This window comes from Anopheles arabiensis, chromosome 2 (genome assembly GCF_016920715.1).
Source record: "Anopheles arabiensis isolate DONGOLA chromosome 2, AaraD3, whole genome shotgun sequence".
Lineage (NCBI taxonomy): Eukaryota > Metazoa > Arthropoda > Insecta > Diptera > Culicidae > Anopheles > Anopheles arabiensis.
Genome location: NC_053517.1, coordinates 21,602,958 through 21,621,585, shown reverse-complemented (window position 1 = coordinate 21,621,585; position 18,628 = coordinate 21,602,958). Strand labels below are relative to the sequence as shown.

The 18,628-nt window shown below is 49.3% G+C and overlaps 8 protein-coding genes across 8 annotated transcripts; 4 read left to right on the top strand and 4 right to left on the bottom strand.

The window, feature by feature from the left end:
• The first annotated feature begins 291 nt into the window (after nt 1-291).
• Nucleotides 292-4,799, top strand: LOC120897164 (insulinoma-associated protein 1b). The gene is made up of 2 exons (XM_040301828.1): nt 292-2,142; nt 4,555-4,799. Exon 1 carries the CDS (start codon nt 566-568, stop codon nt 2,135-2,137), a length of 1,572 nt encoding a protein of 523 aa, XP_040157762.1. The 5' UTR covers nt 292-565; the 3' UTR covers nt 2,138-2,142; nt 4,555-4,799.
• A 521-nt stretch (nt 4,800-5,320) lies between these two features.
• Nucleotides 5,321-7,225, top strand: LOC120897076 (protein-cysteine N-palmitoyltransferase Rasp). The gene is made up of 2 exons (XM_040301688.1): nt 5,321-5,740; nt 5,815-7,225. Exons 1-2 carry the CDS (start codon nt 5,644-5,646, stop codon nt 7,191-7,193), a joined length of 1,476 nt encoding a protein of 491 aa, XP_040157622.1. The 5' UTR covers nt 5,321-5,643; the 3' UTR covers nt 7,194-7,225.
• Nucleotides 7,186-7,970, bottom strand: LOC120897081 (peptidyl-prolyl cis-trans isomerase NIMA-interacting 4). The gene is made up of 2 exons (XM_040301694.1): nt 7,607-7,970; nt 7,186-7,539 (listed from the first exon to the last, which is right to left on the bottom strand). Exons 1-2 carry the CDS (start codon nt 7,689-7,691, stop codon nt 7,223-7,225), a joined length of 402 nt encoding a protein of 133 aa, XP_040157628.1. The 5' UTR covers nt 7,692-7,970; the 3' UTR covers nt 7,186-7,222.
• Nucleotides 7,971-8,038: 68 nt separating this feature from the next.
• Nucleotides 8,039-12,538, top strand: LOC120897075 (HBS1-like protein). The gene is made up of 6 exons (XM_040301686.1): nt 8,039-8,240; nt 8,319-8,533; nt 8,602-8,842; nt 10,663-11,240; nt 11,315-11,720; nt 11,786-12,538. Exons 1-6 carry the CDS (start codon nt 8,201-8,203, stop codon nt 12,415-12,417), a joined length of 2,112 nt encoding a protein of 703 aa, XP_040157620.1. The 5' UTR covers nt 8,039-8,200; the 3' UTR covers nt 12,418-12,538.
• Nucleotides 12,539-12,576: 38 nt separating this feature from the next.
• On the bottom strand, nt 12,577-13,358 carry LOC120897080 (ADP-ribose glycohydrolase OARD1-like). The gene has a single exon (XM_040301693.1). The coding sequence runs from the start codon at nt 13,224-13,226 to the stop codon at nt 12,669-12,671; it is 558 nt and encodes a 185-aa protein (XP_040157627.1). The 5' UTR covers nt 13,227-13,358; the 3' UTR covers nt 12,577-12,668.
• A 149-nt stretch (nt 13,359-13,507) lies between these two features.
• Nucleotides 13,508-17,048, top strand: LOC120897074 (DNA repair protein XRCC1). Its single transcript, XM_040301685.1, has 5 exons — nt 13,508-13,660; nt 13,732-15,108; nt 16,120-16,208; nt 16,273-16,752; nt 16,837-17,048. Exons 1-5 carry the CDS (start codon nt 13,610-13,612, stop codon nt 16,994-16,996), a joined length of 2,157 nt encoding a protein of 718 aa, XP_040157619.1. The 5' UTR covers nt 13,508-13,609; the 3' UTR covers nt 16,997-17,048.
• On the bottom strand, nt 15,124-16,085 carry LOC120897079. The gene is made up of 2 exons (XM_040301692.1): nt 15,946-16,085; nt 15,124-15,868 (listed from the first exon to the last, which is right to left on the bottom strand). The coding sequence occupies exons 1-2, from the start codon at nt 16,058-16,060 to the stop codon at nt 15,210-15,212; spliced, it is 774 nt and encodes a 257-aa protein (XP_040157626.1). The 5' UTR covers nt 16,061-16,085; the 3' UTR covers nt 15,124-15,209.
• Nucleotides 17,049-17,097: 49 nt separating the features above from the next.
• Nucleotides 17,098-18,386, bottom strand: LOC120897077 (26S proteasome non-ATPase regulatory subunit 8). Its single transcript, XM_040301689.1, has 3 exons — nt 18,037-18,386; nt 17,758-17,933; nt 17,098-17,685 (listed from the first exon to the last, which is right to left on the bottom strand). Exons 1-3 carry the CDS (start codon nt 18,361-18,363, stop codon nt 17,172-17,174), a joined length of 1,017 nt encoding a protein of 338 aa, XP_040157623.1. The 5' UTR covers nt 18,364-18,386; the 3' UTR covers nt 17,098-17,171.
• Between the last annotated feature and the right edge of the window lie 242 nt (nt 18,387-18,628).

Here is an 18,628-nt window from a genome sequence, read left to right as displayed (position 1 = left end):
TTAAAAGGGAGGGGAAGGCTCTTGCGCACACATGCGCACGCGGTATGTGTTCGCTGCCGTATGTATTCGCCTGTCCGCGTCCTTCCGGTACGCGTGAAGCGAAGAGACCGGTTTACACACACACACCAACAGAGAGAGCGTGGAGGGTTTCGTGTGTCCTGACGGTGGACGAGCGTGCTATGTACAGTGTGCGCGTTGTTTGGGGGGAGAGAAAGCGGCTTACAGAACCCCGAGCCCGGTATAAAATGGTCCGGATCGGTCGGAGGGAGGATCATTCAGTGCCTGGCCACGGCCGAGGTCATACACGCGGATCGAGCAAATCAGGCGCAAATCAGGGCAAAGGCGTTGCGTGTCGTGAAGGAGTATATTGCAGTGGCATCGAAGTAGACTGTTTGTAAATAGCATTAGTACCTACTGCACACCATCAACGTAGTGGCCTTTGACATTGTGGCGGCGTCAGTCCAGCGTTTCCCGTGCTGTTTGTTTGTTTGTTGCGTGTGAGAGTTTTTGTGCGCGTGCTTAGCAGTTTTGTGCTCTGTATGTGCCCGGAGTGTGATATGCAAGGATGGCAGCAACCGTGCAACCCGTACCAACCCGCCAGCCGTCCCCAGCCGGTCTCCTGACCACGGTCGCCAGTTTGCCGCCCTCGTACAAGCTACAGTATGGTGAGGTGGCCGGAAGGCCGGTGCCCGCCACCGGCGACAGTCCGTTGGATTTGACCGTGCGCCAAGTGACGACGACGGTGGTGGTGGGTCCCATCACACCCCCCGCCACACCTTCGCCGCTGAAGAAGCGGTACCGCGAGGACAATCAGTTAAACGTGCCGGCGGTGAAGGAGGAACCACTGGCCAAGCGCGCCAAACCGGCCCCGGAGCCGCTCCATATCGACATCAAGAAGGAGCTAGCCACACCGGCCAAAACGGCCAGCCCGAAGAGCGGCCAGCCCGATGGACCACCGAAAAGTACGAAAAATCCACCGGCCGCGCTGGCCCCGTCCAAGGAGCGGCGCGCCAAAGCCATCCGGAAGCTGAAGTTCGACGAGGAAAACTCATCGCCCGTGTCCGGCACGATCATCATCTCGCTCGAGGAGGCACTGAGCGGCGATACGCCGCGCGAATCGGGCGACATCGATCCGCAGTTCAATCTGGTCGAGGTGTCGGACGAGGTGCGGGCCGAGCTGGCCGCCATCCCGAACGTGATCGGCGGCTACAACTGCAAGCTGTGCCGGTTGGAGTTTGAGGATGCGTTCGGGCTGGCGCAGCACCGCTGCTCCTGCATCGTGCTGCTCGAGTACCGCTGTCCCGAGTGTGGCAAGCGGTTCAACTGCCCGGCGAACCTGGCGTCGCATCGTCGCTGGCACAAACCGCGCGATCAGGTCGGCAAGAAGGGAGGAGCGGCGGCGACGGCGGCAGCGACCCGTGCGGAACCGAGCAGCGATTCGACCGACTCGGACGGCGGAGGAGCTCAGGCGGGCAAGTTCCGGTGCGTCCAGTGCGACAAAACGTTCAAACGGCCGGCCTACCTCAAGAAGCATCAGCTAACGCACAGCAGACAGGCAGCCAGCAAGCAGGGCGGAAAGGGCGCGACCAAGCAGCAGCCCCGACCGGCAAGCCCGAGCCCGTCCACTGCCCAGTATCGCAGCGAAGACTCGAACCATTCCAACCACTCCAGCCAATCGGTGGAAAGCGGCACAGCAACGTACACTGCTGACAGCAGACAGTCGCGAGTGGTGCCACAAGCGCCACCACCACTTGCCATGTTCACCACGCTTGCCTCCGACGATGGTGTTGGTGGTGGTGAGCATGAGTTTGAGGTAGTAAACGCGGCCGGATACTATCAGGGACCGGCGACGGTGACGTTCGTGCGGGAGCGTGCCCCATCGGTAGCGTCCTCGTCGGGCCGGGGCAGTGTGGCCCTCGACGACAGTGACTGTGAGGAGGAGCGTACGCTCGTCATCAACGAGGACTACCGGGAGCACGTGCCGGAGCAGGAGGACGAGGACGATGAGATGGAGCGCCAGTACCGGTCGGCCTACTGCGATCGTTTCACCGAGGAGGAAAACCTGGCCGCCGCAGCACTGGCCCGACTGCGCAACGGACCGTCCGTCATTCGCCACACGACGGCACTGGTGGTGTAAAAGTAGTAAGTAATCTTTTTTGAGCGTGTGTGTGTGTGTGTGTGTTTAACTCGAGATGTAAGTAACCCGTTCGTGACACTTTAACGTTCGCGAACGTAGCAGGAGCCTTAGCTTTTTTTCTTTCTTCACTCTTTACGAGACTTTTGCGATTTACTGTGCGCTGCACAGGCGGCCACGTGCAGTGTGATGTTCTACATGCCCGCCCTACTATTGCCTTCGATAGTTTACGCGTGGGCAGCAGCAGCTTCGTGTTGCGCCTTGTCTGTACATTACTTTATCGTATCGAACCCGATTCTACAGCGCCATACCAAAGGATTAGGATTAGGAAAAGGGGTAGAACTCACACACCCAGTGAACCCCATTTCACAACCAGTGTTTAAGTTAGTGCGGCCCATTGGGCGAGAGAGAGAGATATCTGTAGATTTTACTCCAAAGATAACACGAGCAATGCTAGTCAGTTTAGGATTAGGAGTTTAGGACGGAAGCAAAGCTTCACCCCTTTTTACACTAGTCGTAGTTTTTATTGTCTCTTTTACTTTCCTTTTTTCCCTTTTTTGCCTGACGGAAGTTTCGGTGGCGAGTTTCGCGTGTTTCCTTTTCTCTTTTTTACATTTTTCTCGACAATCTTTTCCTACGTTTATGTTCTCCACTTTCTTGCTTAGTTTCGATCTCTCTTTAGTAAAGCTATTTTTCTAACCCTATTCTGCTATTATAGTAAACGGAGAAAAACAAAATCAGGAACTTCCGTCCCCTTTTCAGCCATACTTCTTGTACATTCGAGGTTTGAAGCTTGCAAAGCTGCAAAACCACCAAACCCAAAGATGAGTAAGCATCTAGTCATTCGTGTAAAGTTAGGTTAGGATTGTGTTAATTACACTTTATTTATTATAAATACTTTGCGTCTATTCTGTGCTCATTCAACGTCAGCTCCCCTCAATGGCGGCGTTACTTGCAATAGTTGTGTTTTCAAATTACTATTTCCAACTACCATTTATTCAACCATTTAGATCAGCTGTCGGTAAAGCAATCATTTAGTAATTTCATGTTTCATGTTTCGATTTTTACATTCCGGCTTAATTAATTTAACCCAGAAATCGCTGAATCGTTGATATGAGCATCGCAGCAAGACCTACAAAGATTTCAAACGACCCTTTCTGTTGAGGGCTGTTGTACAAATACGATCCAGCTATGGAGCAGGATTTTTAATGCTCGAAATTTAAAATTTCTATCGATTGCATAGAAAACGAAATTTGCATATGGTATACGATTTCTGTAACTATATTTTTTGTTTGTGTTTCATTTCAAAAGCAAAGGCTTTCGAATGTTGCCCACCCTGAGGACGGGGTTGGCTGCATTCGAAACGTGCGCTGCAGGTTCGGGAAGTGGCTTTTGCAATCGTGCGAATGAACTGTGCCATATAGGTTAGCTGGCTTGAAGTCCTAGTTCACGCAGTTCACTAGCGTTTTAGTGGCGCGTGAACGTTGTGGATTTTAAAGGATTTTAACTACCAGCAGCACAGCACAACAATTTCATTTTACAATGCGCACAAGTACATAATAGCAGGTAATCGTAATAGTGTGTCAGGGTTTAGTTGATAATAAGCGTTTAGGTTAGTGTGAAAGCTCTAGTCAAGGCTTAAGTAAATCTGTCTTATTTTCTAGTCATTTGTGTACCAAAGAAAAAAACATCCAAAGAAAGCATTAAAATCTAGTCCAGTTCATCGAACATTCGCATCCCTATCTCTGTCTCTCTCTCTAGTCCGGAAAGGGCCCATTGCCAAAGGGTCATCTAATCCCTTTAGGAATAGTGTCAATGGTTGACTGCTTTAAAACTGGTATAATACATGCCTAGTCATTCCCTAGTCATATTTATTCTATTTATTCTCAAATCAATCAGCTTTCGTAAGATCTCAAACAATTTACAACCCGTCAGGCTAGTCATACCGTGTACATTTTATCTAGTCCGGAACACCAAACTCTAGTGAACCAAAGAATAGTGTTAATGGCCTAAGCTTAGTACCAAAGATAGTATTACATTGCATTTCAGTGTAGGTTTTTAGGGTTTAATTAATTTATTTTTTCGGTAATTTATTTCAACACTAATTTATCGCTAATTTATTTTCCCCCTAATGTATGATATTTATTTTCGCGGCGTATTTAAGTACTTAAATACTTTACTTTACTTTACTTAACTGAATACTTAATATACTCAACAGAAGGCTTATCGGGTAGTAGAACATCACGTTGCACAATAATGGTACAATGTTGCCTAACGAGTAACGATTAACAATAAGTCAAAGCACAGCAAAAACACGCATACACATCTACATACAATCACATTTTTTACAAAAAAAAAAGAAAGGAGGATCACACAAGGACTATAAAAGATACAATCGCTTAATATATATCTTGTTGTAGCATGTTGTTAGGAGCTTCTATCATATTTACGAAGAAAGAATGAAAGAAGGGATTTAGTAAGCAGGAAAAAAACAGAAAACGTATTTAAGGTGTGCGGCACCGATACACAACTAAAGGAGCGCGCACACATTGAAGGGTTACTAAACAAATCAAACATGTGATATTAGGTGAATAAGAAAAAGAAAACTCTACAAACCCCATTATATCATTAACCACACACACAGCGCCGACGTGTTTGGACGTGCTTTATGCTGTATTTATCTTTCTTTTAAATAATTTTCCTCCTTTTTCTACGTTTGTTGCATGTCATTCGTTAGTTTTTAAGTCGGCTGCCTTTTCGATAAGGCAGCGCGCAAGTAAAGCGGTTTTTTGTCTAAGAAGCATTACAAATGTAAGAACTTATTTTCTTAACATGTCATTATTTTAAGTCGGTTTGAAAGTTTTTTATAAAAATGTGAAAACAAAGTACAATAAAGCCAGTGCAAAAAAAATCGCACATTAATGTTGCATTGTTTAATCGATCGTGCATCCGTACATCAAATAACATCCGAACTTTAACTTTTTATTTATAGATTTTATTATTTTATTGTGAACATACGAATGTTTTATTTCCGTTTTGAATTTTAACAAGTCTACTTTATGAGACTAACGGTCATTATACCAGTAAATTTGATTTTTTTCCTATGTGTCAAAAAAGATGACGTTGAAAATTACCTTTGTGCGTAAATTTGTTTACAGGTGTTTTTCTTTTTTTTTAACGAAAACAAACAATCCCTATTTATTAAGCAGAAAAAAATCGCTCGGCATCACTGTTTTTGTTTAAGCTTTTCGCATTGAAAGTAGGCTGTGCAGTTTTTATTAAATGTAGTTTTAAGAAGAGTTCTTGTATTGTACCTAACCTATTTACTCAATAGCACAAGAATTCACTGTGTACGGGAACGGAATGAATAAAACATTCTGGTCGTAACTTACTAAATGTAGTTTAACAATTCCAAGTACGACGATGATAAATCGGAAAACTATATACGAGCCTTCTGTATTGTAAGTGTAGTAGCGCTGCAAGTGGCCTCAAATGCAAGTGGTCTCAACATGGTACAGAAACCAGCGACAGAATTGATCGTGTGCGCGATTTTGTACATTTGCTTCTTGATATATTCCTTCTACAAAAACTACGAGCTGAGCAATGGTAAGCAACATTCAGTTCATTTTAGTTTATATCTTATAACACACACAGATTCTTGTAATGTTTGCATCCCTCAGAAAAATTGTCCAACTATCACAGCCTCGATGCCGGCTGGTCCCTGTTTAACTTCCGACGACGGGATGATTTCGATTGGGAATGGGAACACTATCTTGGATTCGTCCAGCGAAATGGAATATACTTCCTGCTGCACACAATCGTGATGGAGCTTACGCGCCGTTTCTGTGCCAAGCAGGTGTCCACCGTGCTGACGATCTACGGACTGGTTGTAATCTATAGCATGTACAACTTGCCAGTGCTGGCGGTGATACTAGCACAAAGCTTATCCTTCTATTACGCGAACCCGCCCAACTACTACCGTCGTGCAGTTTGGATGAAAACGTTCCTATGGATAGCGGTAATTAACTACTTCAAGGTGTGGTATTTTTACGACAAGCTAAACGTGCACTTCGGCATCGATAATGACCAGCTGCTCGAGCTGAGTCTGATCACATCGTGGAATGTTATCAAGTGCGCCAGCTTCTGTCTGGACAAGGGCGCTGAAGGCTCATCGGCCAAACACTACGACCTGCGTGACCTACTGGCTTACTTGCTGTATTTTCCGCTGCTACTTATGGGTCCCGCCATCGTGTACAGTCGGTTCAAAACACTGCACAATCATTTTAAGGACGAGCTCGAACCGCGCACTCTCCCCGATCGGCTGTGGATACTGGCGAAGCGGTTGACGATGGCCTGGTTCTGGACGCTGGTCATGCTGGCAGGACAACACTTCCTGTACGTGAATCTCATCCAGCAGGATCTGGTGCTGTTGCGCCACGTTAACCTTTGGGCACTGTACGGCCTTGGCTTTCTGATGGGACAGTTTTTCTACATAAAGTACGTGGTGTTCTACGGCGTTGGGATCGCGTTCGGTCGGTTCGATGGAATAGACATGCCGGCGAAACCGATCTGCATCGCCCGGGTAAACCAATACTCGGACATGTGGAAATACTTCGACCGCAGTTTGTACGAGTTCCTGTTCAAGTACATCTACACCGAGCTGTGCACGAAGACGTCCGGGCTTCCGCGCAAAGTTCTGGCCAGTCTGGCCACGTTTGCGTTCATCTACATCTGGCACGGTGTGTTTCTGTTCATTCTCATCTGGTCGCTGATCAATTGGGTGTGCATTTTGCTGGAGCGCCTAGTTAATCACTGCACACCCGCCGACAGCCGGTGGCGAGCGATCATCGGTACACACGTGTTCATCCCCTCGGTGCTTTCGAATTTCTTCTTCTTTGCCTCCGAAAGGGTCGGCTTCATCTACCTCGAGCGAACATACACGGAGGGGCTAAGCAACTACATCGGCCTGTACGTGGCCTCCTACTGTTTCTACCAAACCGGGCAGCTGGTAAAGATTGAGCAGACGAATCGTGCTAACGAAGCGAAGCGAGTGAATTGAAAATATAACGAAGCCGTTTATTGGTGTGCCTACTTCTTGCCTTCCACCATTATAATATGGTATCCGAACTTGGTCTTGATCGGTGGATCCGTGTACTTGGGCGCGTTAGTAGTGGAGATTGGTAACGCAAATGCCGCATCCTGGAACGGTCCCACCATGGCCCCGCGAATCTGCCACCCAAGATCGCCGCCCTGGCGTGCCTTGTCCTCGCTGTAGTTGGTCGCCACCACATTAAACGCCTGGCCTTCCTTCAGCTTCTCCAGGGCTTCCATTATTTTGCCCTGCTTTTCGCACAGGATGTGTCGTACCTTTACCGCAGTTCCACCCTTTTTCTCCTTCGCCGCACCTGGAAGTAGGAAACGTGCAAATGTTTACCGCGCGGGAAGTGTTGGTTGACTAGTTTAGTGTGTTACCTTCCTCAGCGCCACCTCCCTTCTTGCCACCGCCCTTAGCTGGGGCTGCTTTTGCTCCTCCTTTAGCATCCTTTTTCGGTGGCATCGTTTGGGTTTGTTTCCAAAACAGTCCTGCCGGTTCCCTTGCGGAAAGGCTTGTTTTCTTTTCTAATCTACCACCAACCGGCACGCACGCAATCTGCTGTCATCGGTCGTGTCCTTCGACATCACGTAGGTCGTTTTTTGAGGAATGGAACTAAAATATCCGTTGTTTTGTATTAAAAATCATTTGTATAGTTTTTATCGAATATAGTGCAGTATTTTAATTAATTTAATCTTTTTTACGACTTTTTTAGAAAAGATTTGACTGCAAGTAACGAACCACACTGTATATCCTTGCGCAGCGAAAGCGCGGTTGACGTTTACCTTCGTTGGCCACACAACCTTCAAAACAAATAAACACGTCGTGTTTTTGGCCCAGCAATTTTTTCGATAATGCTGAACGAAATCCTTTACTGAACAGGAAAAACCACCACAGCATACGTGTGCTGTATGTTATCGTGAACAGAAAATAGTTTAGTTTCGTTAGAGCAACACAGAATAAATTGCGGCACCATGTCTCGCCACCGAAATGTGCGCAACGCTGTCTACGATGGTACGTAATGAACCACCCGATGGGCTAGAGAAAAGCATCCCTGCTCAAGCATTTTATACACTTCCACCGCCCCATCAGATTACGACGATGACGACTATCAGTACGGGCAGTCGGTGGAGGACGATTGTATCTCGCCCACCGACGCCTCGCAATGGATCTACGACCGTGCCAAAGGGCAACAAAGTATGTCCGAATTTCTCGCCAACAATCGCGACATCGAAGAAGAAGACGACGATGAGCTGGCGGCTGAGACGGGTCGCGAAGGCCCGGCACACAAGAGGCGCGATTCGGAGGTAAGTCGGAGTAAGCTGGGCTTTCCTATACTCACTGAACACTGAATGTCAATTTCTCGCTCGGTCAGTGTTTTCAAATGCCGGAACTAAACGATGAAGATCGCGCACGGTTGATGTCCTGTATGGATGAGATCCGGGATATTGTCGGCGAAACGTGCAGCGACCGGCAGATGGTGGAAGCGATCATGAAGCACGATTACGAATGCAGCAAGGCGCTGGACGAGATACTGAACAGTAACAAGACGCCACCCGCGGCGCTGGGTGCGAAACCCGGCAGCAAACTGACGGCGGGTGCTGCGATGGAAAAAGGTAAGATTGGCGTGCCCCGCTGCGATCACCAATACACTGACAGCGATAAAGATATGGTACCGCGCGGCGTGCAGCATTACACCACATGGCACAGTACGGCGGGTGAATTCATTGCATGTTGTGAAATTTGCACTGCAACTATGGGCAAGGGCAATAATGTGCAATGTTCCATTTTTAATATTTAAATTATTTCTTATTTTATTAATCTGCATTGCTCTTACTTGCAATTTTTTTAAACAAATTTGGCCTTTTAAAAGTATTTTAGTTTGTTTTGCTTAAGTTATGCTTTCATCCAAAAGCATTGTGTTTTTGCCAATGTGCCGGTGTGGTATAAATGTCCGGTATCGATCTCGAAGACGATTCAATTCAATTTCGTGCGATATCGTGCGCGCACGTGTACGCTGAAGCAGAGTGCCCCAAAAGCATACTAACGGACGTTCATTTTTAACGCTTCTTTCTTTTCGGTGTCATCTCTCCTGTTTGCGGCCGCTTGCCTTAACACACCTTGGAAACACTTCGGATGGGCATCACAATTGGATTGCTTACGGAAGGTAAGATTTAAAAGCTTCTTCTACTTCTCGAGGGAATTTGGCGCCCAACAATCAGCCTACTACGTTAGGTTCCGCACGTTTCGCTCTGCCCAAAGTGCAATTCGGTGCCGTTGGCGGTGGTGGCGGTGGTGGTGGTGGTGGTAGCGGCAATTTAAATGATCTTGTAAAACAGCGCATGAAACAGAACTCGCTAAGTGACCCTCCGGTCGATAAGAACACCACCACCGGGTGTGCCGAAGGTGGGGGGAAGGAAAACAATGAACCCGGCACACTCAAGCAATCGTCCACGCTGGCACAGTTTGCCGCCCTTTCGATCGGTGCGAGCACTCCTGTCGCGATGAAATCTTTTACGAATCTTTCCGATCTGGCCAAACACCATCTTGAATCGAAAGGAACGCCTCCCTCCTTTCCTGCCACCGCCGCGTCGCCAAGATTTGCCGTCCCCCAACTGTTCAAGCAACCGTTCGCGTGCGCTTCCCCCCCAACAGCGGTGGCGAGTGGTGGCGGTACTGCTGCTCCACCCTCCCAATCCACTGACCAGCAGATGCTTGGGCAGACCGGTTGGATATTGGACTTGAAATCGGCCCTGATCAAGAAGAAACCGGACGCAACCGCTGTTGCAGCAGGCAGTGGCAAAAGCTTAAAGCAAACAGGCACAGCTTCGGTGGACCACATTCAGTACGGTTTCATCGATTGTGATATTACGGAAACGGTGAAACCGACGATCGATGAGTTCTGTACGATCGATGCCAGTGAGGTGCTGGAAAGGGATCTTTCGAGCCACCGCACCTTGACCTCCTCTCCGATGGGCGTTGTGGTTGGTATACGGTACAGGAAGCGAAAGCTTCCGGTGCATGTTTCGCACTACTTTCCAAAGTATACCACCGTCGTGCCGTTTCGATTCGATGTGCCCTCGCCGGATGATGTAGTGCTTGGGCATATCAAGAAATATCGTCCTTAGATTGTAGAAATACACTACGGAGCTGATGATGACTGAATGAACCGAGACCGAGAGTGTATAAAGACGCTCCAGAGATAAGAATGACTTTTCTCCGGCAATAGATAGTGATTAGTATTTGTGTATTGTATTAAACGTTAAATTTCGGTATCTCTTTTGATTAGCTGCTTAAGTTTTAATAAAATAAACTATTTTTGTATGTCCCATTAGAAGAGATCGTCGTACGAAGGAGCACTGCAGTTGGTTTATTTCGCAATATTTTATACATTTCACCCTTTCTTCAACTGTGCGCACACGATGGAATGTTTTAGGTATTGGTGAACGTTTGCTGGAACGCTCGGAGAAGAAGCTTCAAGCTGCTGGCCGCAACGTACCGATCATCGTCGCAACGCCCTCGGCCGACGTGCGCCCTTCGAACGATGCAGCCTCGACCGTGATCATAACGCCCAACGCTTCGGTGGCGAAGAAAACGCTCGCCTTTGAGGTGACCAGCAGCCCCCGGATGCAGTCACCCAGTGTATCCGGACGCAATACGCCCGAAATTACCGAGGAAGCCGCCCGGCAGCAGCAGTCGTTCAAATCCACCCCGAAGGAACCGTCGCGGAATGCGAAGGAGCTGTTTGGCAAGGAACGGGGCGATCGGAAGGATCACATCCACATGGTGGTGATCGGGCACGTGGATGCGGGCAAGAGCACACTGATGGGTCATTTGCTGTACGACACGGGCAATGTTTCCCAGCGCATCATGCACAAACACGAGCAGGAGAGTAAAAAGCTCGGCAAATCGAGCTTCATGTATGCCTGGGTGTTGGACGAAACGGGCGAGGAGCGCGAGCGGGGCATCACGATGGACGTCGGTAGCACGCGGTTCGAGACGGCCAAGAAAGAGGTAACGAACGGTTGGTTGGGAATGATTCAGTTTGAGCTTGGGCTGCATATTTACACGTTTTTCACTTCTTCCAGATTACACTGCTCGATGCACCAGGACATAAGGACTTTATCCCGAACATGATATCGGGAGCGAATCAGGCGGACGTGGCACTGCTCGTTGTGGACGCGACTCGCGGTGAGTTTGAAACCGGCTTCGAGCAGGGTGGCCAAACACGGGAGCACGCTCTGCTGGTGCGCTCGCTGGGCGTTAGTCAGCTGGGCGTGGTCGTCAACAAGCTGGACACGGTGGGTTGGTCGAAGGAGCGATTCGATGAAATCGTGAACAAGCTGAAGGTGTTCCTCAAGCAGGCAGGGTTCCGCGATGCGGACGTTACCTACGTACCCTGCTCTGGGCTTACCGGCGAGAATCTGGTAAAGGATCCAACGGATCCAGCATTGACCGCGTGGTACAATGGACCGACACTGTTGAAAGTGATAGGTAAATTAACTGTTACCAGGATTGTCTTTCATAAGGGTGCTGATTTCATTCAATTCCTATTCCAGATTCCTTTAAAACACCGGACCGTGCTATCGATAAACCGTTCCGCCTGTCGGTGGCAGACATATTCAAAGGTACCGGTTCCGGATTCTGCCTCTGCGGTCGCATCGAGTCGGGCATGGTGTGCGTTAACGATAAGGTGCTGGTGTGCCCGAGCAAGGAGCAGGCCGTGGTCAAGAACATTACTATCGACGAGTTACCACAGCAGACCGCGTTTGCGGGCGACCAGGTCTCGCTAACGCTGGCCAACATCGACATCAACAACATTTCGGTCGGCTACATCCTGTCCGATATTTACCATCCGGTTCCGCTCGCCACCCGGATACTGGCACGAATCGTCGTGTTCAACATCAAGGTGCCGATCACGCGCGGCTATCCGGTGCTGCTGCATCACCAGTCGCTAATCGAGCCGGCCACCATACGCAAGCTGAAGGCACAGCTGCACAAGGGCACCGGGGAGGTCATCAAGAAGAATCCACGCTGTCTGGGCAACAATTCGTGCGCGCTGGTGGAGATTGAATTTCAGCGACCGATCGGCATGGAGCGGTATGCGGATTTTAAGGATCTCGGCAGAATTATGCTGCGCGTGGAGGGTGTGACGATTGCTGCCGGGCTGGTGACGGAGATTGTAAAGTAGGCGGTGAATGAAATCGGATCACCGCTTGCTTCGCTGCGCTTCCTCACGCACTTGCCCGTTGCTAATTCGTTCAGTGCGTGTGTGTGTGAGGAGAAATAAAAGTGTAATCAAATCCGAGAAATGGCGCAATATTATTTCATGCACGAAAAGATGAAACCGTTTAAATTTAAACGTTTTTTTATTACAATATGCTCTGCATCTTCTATATCGATCGATAAGGAACTTAATGGAGATTTCTTATGGTATTGCAATTACTTCGGCACGTAGTTGTACACAACGATTTCGTACGCGCCATCTTCCCCGAATACCGTGTTCAGGATTTCCTTTACCTTGCCCCACTCGAGCCCATCGATACCGCACCCGATCCGGGGAATGGCCAGCTTACCAACACCGCTCTTCGCCATGTGTTCCTTCATCGCCCGCAGGGACTTGGTCAGATCGTCGTACGTGGGCTTCAGGTTGTACGTTTTCTTCGTAATGAGATAGTAGACGTATCGCGATGGACCATCGGCCAGCACGGCCACACCACCGACGCCCGCGTTTTGCGCCTTCAGTTCGTCAACCTTTCCGTAGAGCTGCTTGAATCTTACCGCGATGCCAGCGCCCATCTTCAGATCGGCTGCCACGCAGTGAGCCAGCGAATGGTCCTTGGGAGCGCTGAAGAGGTCACCTTCGATTTCGCGAACGCAGTTAGCCATGGCGTTTGAGGTGGCGAAGGCTCGGCAGGAAGCGACCGGTAGCGAATGAACGTTGTTGGGAAAAGATTTTACGGCACTTGCAACAGTCCGCACGATGCGCAAGAGTGTCATGGAGGAAGGATTCTGGAGAAGATGCACCAGGGAGGAGAAAAGCAAGAAACCGGCAAGCCAAAACAACAGCTGTTCCAAAGTGTCAGTTACACCACTGCACGTAGAGAATGAATGATCGATCAATTTAAATCGCAAAATTTCAAGATAATTGAATATTTCTAATTTGATAATGTTGTTCTTAAAATAATAAAAGTTGTATAACTGATATCTGATGATTAAATTAATATTTCAAAATATGCTACCATAATTCTGTCCACGTAGGCTGTGAATCCCATATTCCACCGTCCGTTTGTTTACGCGAATGTCAAAATTACGCGCCACACTGGGCATGACTCGCCGCAAGCGCTATTCGCGTATTTACAGGACCAGCACGCACGGTTCAAATGCCTTCCGTGAGTTTTAAAGCCATTGAATCGTTTAGCTCAGAAGATCCGGTAAGTAAACGGCCCACCAGGCCATACTAAACCCTCCCGAACTGATGGAATTCGTTCCCCGCCATTTACAGAACTATCCCGCCTCGAATCTTCTGAAGCCCGGCAACAAGAAATGGAAGTGTCGAGCAGCGGGCGAACCGAAAGCCTTCGTGGTGCTACGGCTCGAAGAACCGACCCACATCACCGGCATTGACATCGGGAACGAACATTCCGCCCTGATCGAGGTGCTGGTTGCCCGGAGCGGTCCAAGCAATCCGGCCTTCACGGAAATTCTGCTTGCCACCAAGTTCATGAACCCGGTGGACAGCCGCAACTCGACCGGCACGAACGGGGTGCAGTGTTTCGGCTCTTCCGCCCTCATACCGTCGGTGGCAGGCGAGAAGTGGGATTTGGTGAAGATCATCTGCACCCAACCGTTCAACTCGCGCGTCAAGTATGGTCTTACGTTTGTCGCGCTGCATACCACGTCCACCGGCGGCGGGGTGGACAAAAAGGAGAAGAAGAGTCTGGTGCCGGAAAAATTCCAGCAGCAGATCCGGCAGGAAGCGGACAAGTCCAAAGACAAGCCGTTGGGCGGGTTAAACTTGGGTCGGTTTAAGCTGCGCGAAGAGTCGCCGGATTCGGACGATGCCGGAAGCTCGAGCGTGTTTGCCCGCTGGAAGAACAAAACGGCGGCAACGATCAGCTCAACCACTGCGGGCCCATCCGTCAGTGCCTTGATGCGCGATGCCAGCAACACACCGAAGGTACTGCAAAAGAACATTCCCACACCCGGGAGTGTACGCAGTGTGGCGCAAGCAAAACCAAAACCACAAACGTTCGCGGAGAGCGATGAAGAGGAGGACGTGAAGATAGTCCACACCAGCGTGAAGGTTAACCGTAACGATGTATCCGTGCTGTATGACGCAGAGGATGATAAGCCGACGAAGAAGATGAATGAAAGTGTGGCCACATCGCACGCCCGTAGCGAGGGGGGAAGACGTGAAGCGGCCCTCACACCGAAGGCCGATTCGAAGAAACCATCCAAACTGCACGATACATCTTCTTCCAAGTTTAAAGAATTCCTAAACCTTGCCGGGTCGACGAATGGCGAACTGAAGCGAAATGACGAAAGGAAAAGCTTGACTGCAACAACCCCGGAGGCTAGAAAACCACTAACAAATCATGTACATTCTGAGCAGAAGAAGAACACACCGGTTAAACCACAGGACCAATCCCGTCCACCATTGTCCATCGAGAAGCAAAAGGTGCCGCCTGCGAAGCGATTGTCCTCTCCGTCGAAAAGCCCGGCCAACAACCAACGGGACGCCTCACCTAATTTGAAAAAACCGAGACTATCAAACGGCCTCGTGGAGGACAGTGATACAGAGGTACAGAAGAAACCGGTACAGTACAAACCGTTTGGCAAGCTGCTGGAAAATGTGGTTCTGGTTATAAGTGGAATACAGGTAAGTGGGACATACTTTCGTTTTCAAAATGTTAATTCTTTCGTTGGATTACGTTTTCCACAAATTTTGCCAAATTTTGATATTTCCACGTCACTAGTTGTTCATTCCGCTTTCGGTTTTTCATCTCCACTGTCCGGATCTGGATTGGATTCTCCCTCCGGTTCCTGTTTGATGGGTTTGTGGGGGATTGTTTTCGAATCCGCATCCTCATCGGAACCATCGTCACTTTCTTTCGCCGTACTGGAATCGTCCGTATCGCTGTGTTGTTCCTTTTCCGGAGCTGGCTGTTCCTTTTTAGTAGGATCGTTTACGGTGGTTTCCGTGGATTTTTCTTCATCACTATCGCTTGCGGATGCATTACCGGGGCCTTCGGGGGCTTTTTCGCCGTCATCCAGGCATAGGGGAACAAATTCCTCCAGTTGCGGCAATGGACTGGCCGTCGCCGCACCGTCCACTGCATCGGTGGGCCACATTGTGACGGTGTTGGAGAAATTTACTATCCTTTTCATCCCCGAACCGCTGCTGAGCTGAGTATCGATCGCACGGTCCAATGGTTTCGTTTGTCCCGATGAGGAAGAACTGCCACCGTTGGCGAATCGTAGCCATTCGTTCAGCCGATAGTATCCATTGTAGTCTTCCGCTATTTCGCTGGCAACGAGCTGCTCCATCACCTCGTTCGAGAGATAGGTCAGGTCGGCTTCGGACAGTTGCTGCAAGCTCTTCAGAAACACGTATGCCTGCAGGTCAGCCAAGGTGCATGCTGGAAACGAGAAAAACCGGCAAAAAATGTGCGAATTTAAAAATCGTAAAGAAAAGCTATTTCTGCACTTGTATTACCTCGGTTCATGTGGCAAGTATAGTATGCCAGACCTTTCAAGAAGTAACGATAATACTTTTTGGGTATATCTTTCGAGTGCTCTGCTGCGTCTCCCATCTTGGCCGAACGATCCATTTGCACTGCTCGTACATCACTTGTTGTTCAATGGTTGCTTCGATCACTTTCCTTCACAGAATCCCGATCGTGCCGACATTCGTAACCAAGCGCTGGCGATGGGAGCTAAGTACAAGCCTGATTGGGATGCGTCCTGTACCCATCTGATGTAAGAACTGTATTAAAACGAATCATTTGCACCCTTTAAAATAATTTTCTTTCGTTGCTTTTAGCTGTGCGTACAAAAACACTCCAAAGTACAACCAGGTGCACGGGAAGGGAAAAATCGTAAAGCAAGACTGGATCAAAAAATGTTACACCAACCGGAAACGACTTTCCTGGCGCAAGTTCGCCCTGGATACGGTGGAAGCAAATGCATCCGATTCGGAAGCTGAAATTGTAGATATTGCGAACAAACCGGTGGACAAGGTGGAGGAAAACCAGTCCGACGACGTCACCGTAGTGGACACCGTACAGGAAGGGGCCGTAATGCTGCACGAGTTGAGTGACACGGATGAGGACGCTATCTATGGCCAATCTGCACAGAAAGTGTACGAGAAAAGTACGGAAGAGGAAGGCGATCGGGCAAACGAGGACAGTGGTGCAGTGGACGGTGGGTTGGATTTCTTCAAGGGGAAAAAGTTTTACCTGCATCCCGAGTTGCCGGCCGTGGATAATATTAAGCTCGAACGGTACATACAGACGTTCCGGGGGTAAGTGAAGCGAAATGCTCGCGTACACAGTAATGATGTTAGCATAATCCAAGGATTGCTTTGCCGCCCTCTGCTCATTTACAGAAGCGTTTGCACCGAGATGACCAGGGCGGATTATGTGATTGCTCGCAGCAAGCATACCTTGCCGTCGTCCAGCCGGGCTGAGCTGGTGAAACCGCTTTGGGTGTACGAGTGCAACGACATGGAATGCCTGATACCGGTAAATCGATATCGAATTGTTTAGTGACCCCGCTCTCCCGGGCGCTGTGTAACATGACCATCAATGGGACGAGAAATACATATGTTGTAGTATTTATTCCGATCGAAAAAGACACTGAATCGAAATAACAGTGTTGAGTGTGAATGTTGCCTCTATATCGAACGTACGTTAGCACACCGGGCCACCAGAAAAGGCGCCCTTAAACGATCATTTCCAGCTCGCGCGCATACATGATCGCCTGCTCGGCCAGCTCCTGCGACGGTATCGGTTCCTTCGGTTTGGCCAGCTCGTTCACGAAATGGTAGAACCCGTCCGGGCTCAGCTTCCAGGCCTTCTTCTCGCCGAACTGCTTCACCTCCTCCTTGGACTTCAGGTTCAGCCGCTTGGCCGCCTCCTGGAGCGAGATGCGCTCGTACGAGCTTTCCAGACAGGCACCGATCTCGTTCCGCACCGTCTGCAGCAGGATGTCGATGAAGAAGTTGTAGCTTTCCGCCGGCACGTTACCCTTCGCCTGGAAGATTTTGTTGTACCGTCCCTCCATCAGATACTGCTCCAGCGCGAGCGGGTGCCGGATGAAAGCGTTCGTCTGGATGATGTCGGCGGGCAGCAGCTCCAGCTCGGTGTGAAACTCGGCCACCCGGTTCTGGGACAGCAGAAACAGCAAGTTCAATCCCAGCAGCTGGTACTTGTTCTTGGACTCACCGATCAGTGTGCTGGAAGCAGGTTGAGTTTACGGTAAGCAATGTGAATAAACGGATGGGATTTTCCCCCAGATGGATAGTTACTTGTAGTCGTAGTAGAACCATTTCAGCTGCAGGATGTAACGCTCGAAGGCCGGGATGTTCTTGGTGGCGATGCTGTACTCCACACCGATCTCGAGGATGTCGCGTGCGATCAGCAGCTCCTGCTGGTTGGCCTGTGCATTTCCGGTCGGAATGTACGACATGCCAGCCAGAGCCACCTGAAACAGCCAACGCACACACAATGCACATTCATAAACAATCGTAAAAAACGGAGCATGAAGGGGTCTCTTTCCCACCGCCTTACAGTCCCGCGACACTTACCTTTAGTTTGTCCAGAATTGTGCCACATAGTTTCAGATTGATCGGAGATTTGGTCCACTCCGTCTTCAGCTGCTTGTACAGTGCGACCGTGCTTTCCATTGTTGTTCGTTTGCGCGACGACGGGGACGTTTGTTTCAGTAGCAGGACGAAATTGTGGCCGCTTTTCCTTCTTCTCGCGTTTCGTGGGATTCCTCTCGGTCCGCGAGAATGATTGGTCGAAATTTTGTGTCTGTCATCGGGTGTCAAAGTTGACAGCAAGCGCCCACCACCGCGTGAAGCACCGAACCGTGTGCTGTAAACGTACCCCGTTCGGGAATTTTTGCCCATTCCGCCATTTTGGACGGGGCAGCTACGGCGTCACAAAGCTTGACAGCGTCACTTTCCGCTGTCTATACCTTGTTGGACACACGCAACGTCGCGAAGAAGCTCGAACAAGAAAAAGTGTCAACTTTTGCAAATTTCGAAGCGTTGGTTTTGTGCGTGATGCGTCGTGCTGTTCGTTTTGCCTTTACGCTGGTGGGTGAAAAATAGTTGCCGGAAAAAAAGCGTGGCCTCAGTAGCGGTACACACACACAGCACAACAAAGAGTGTG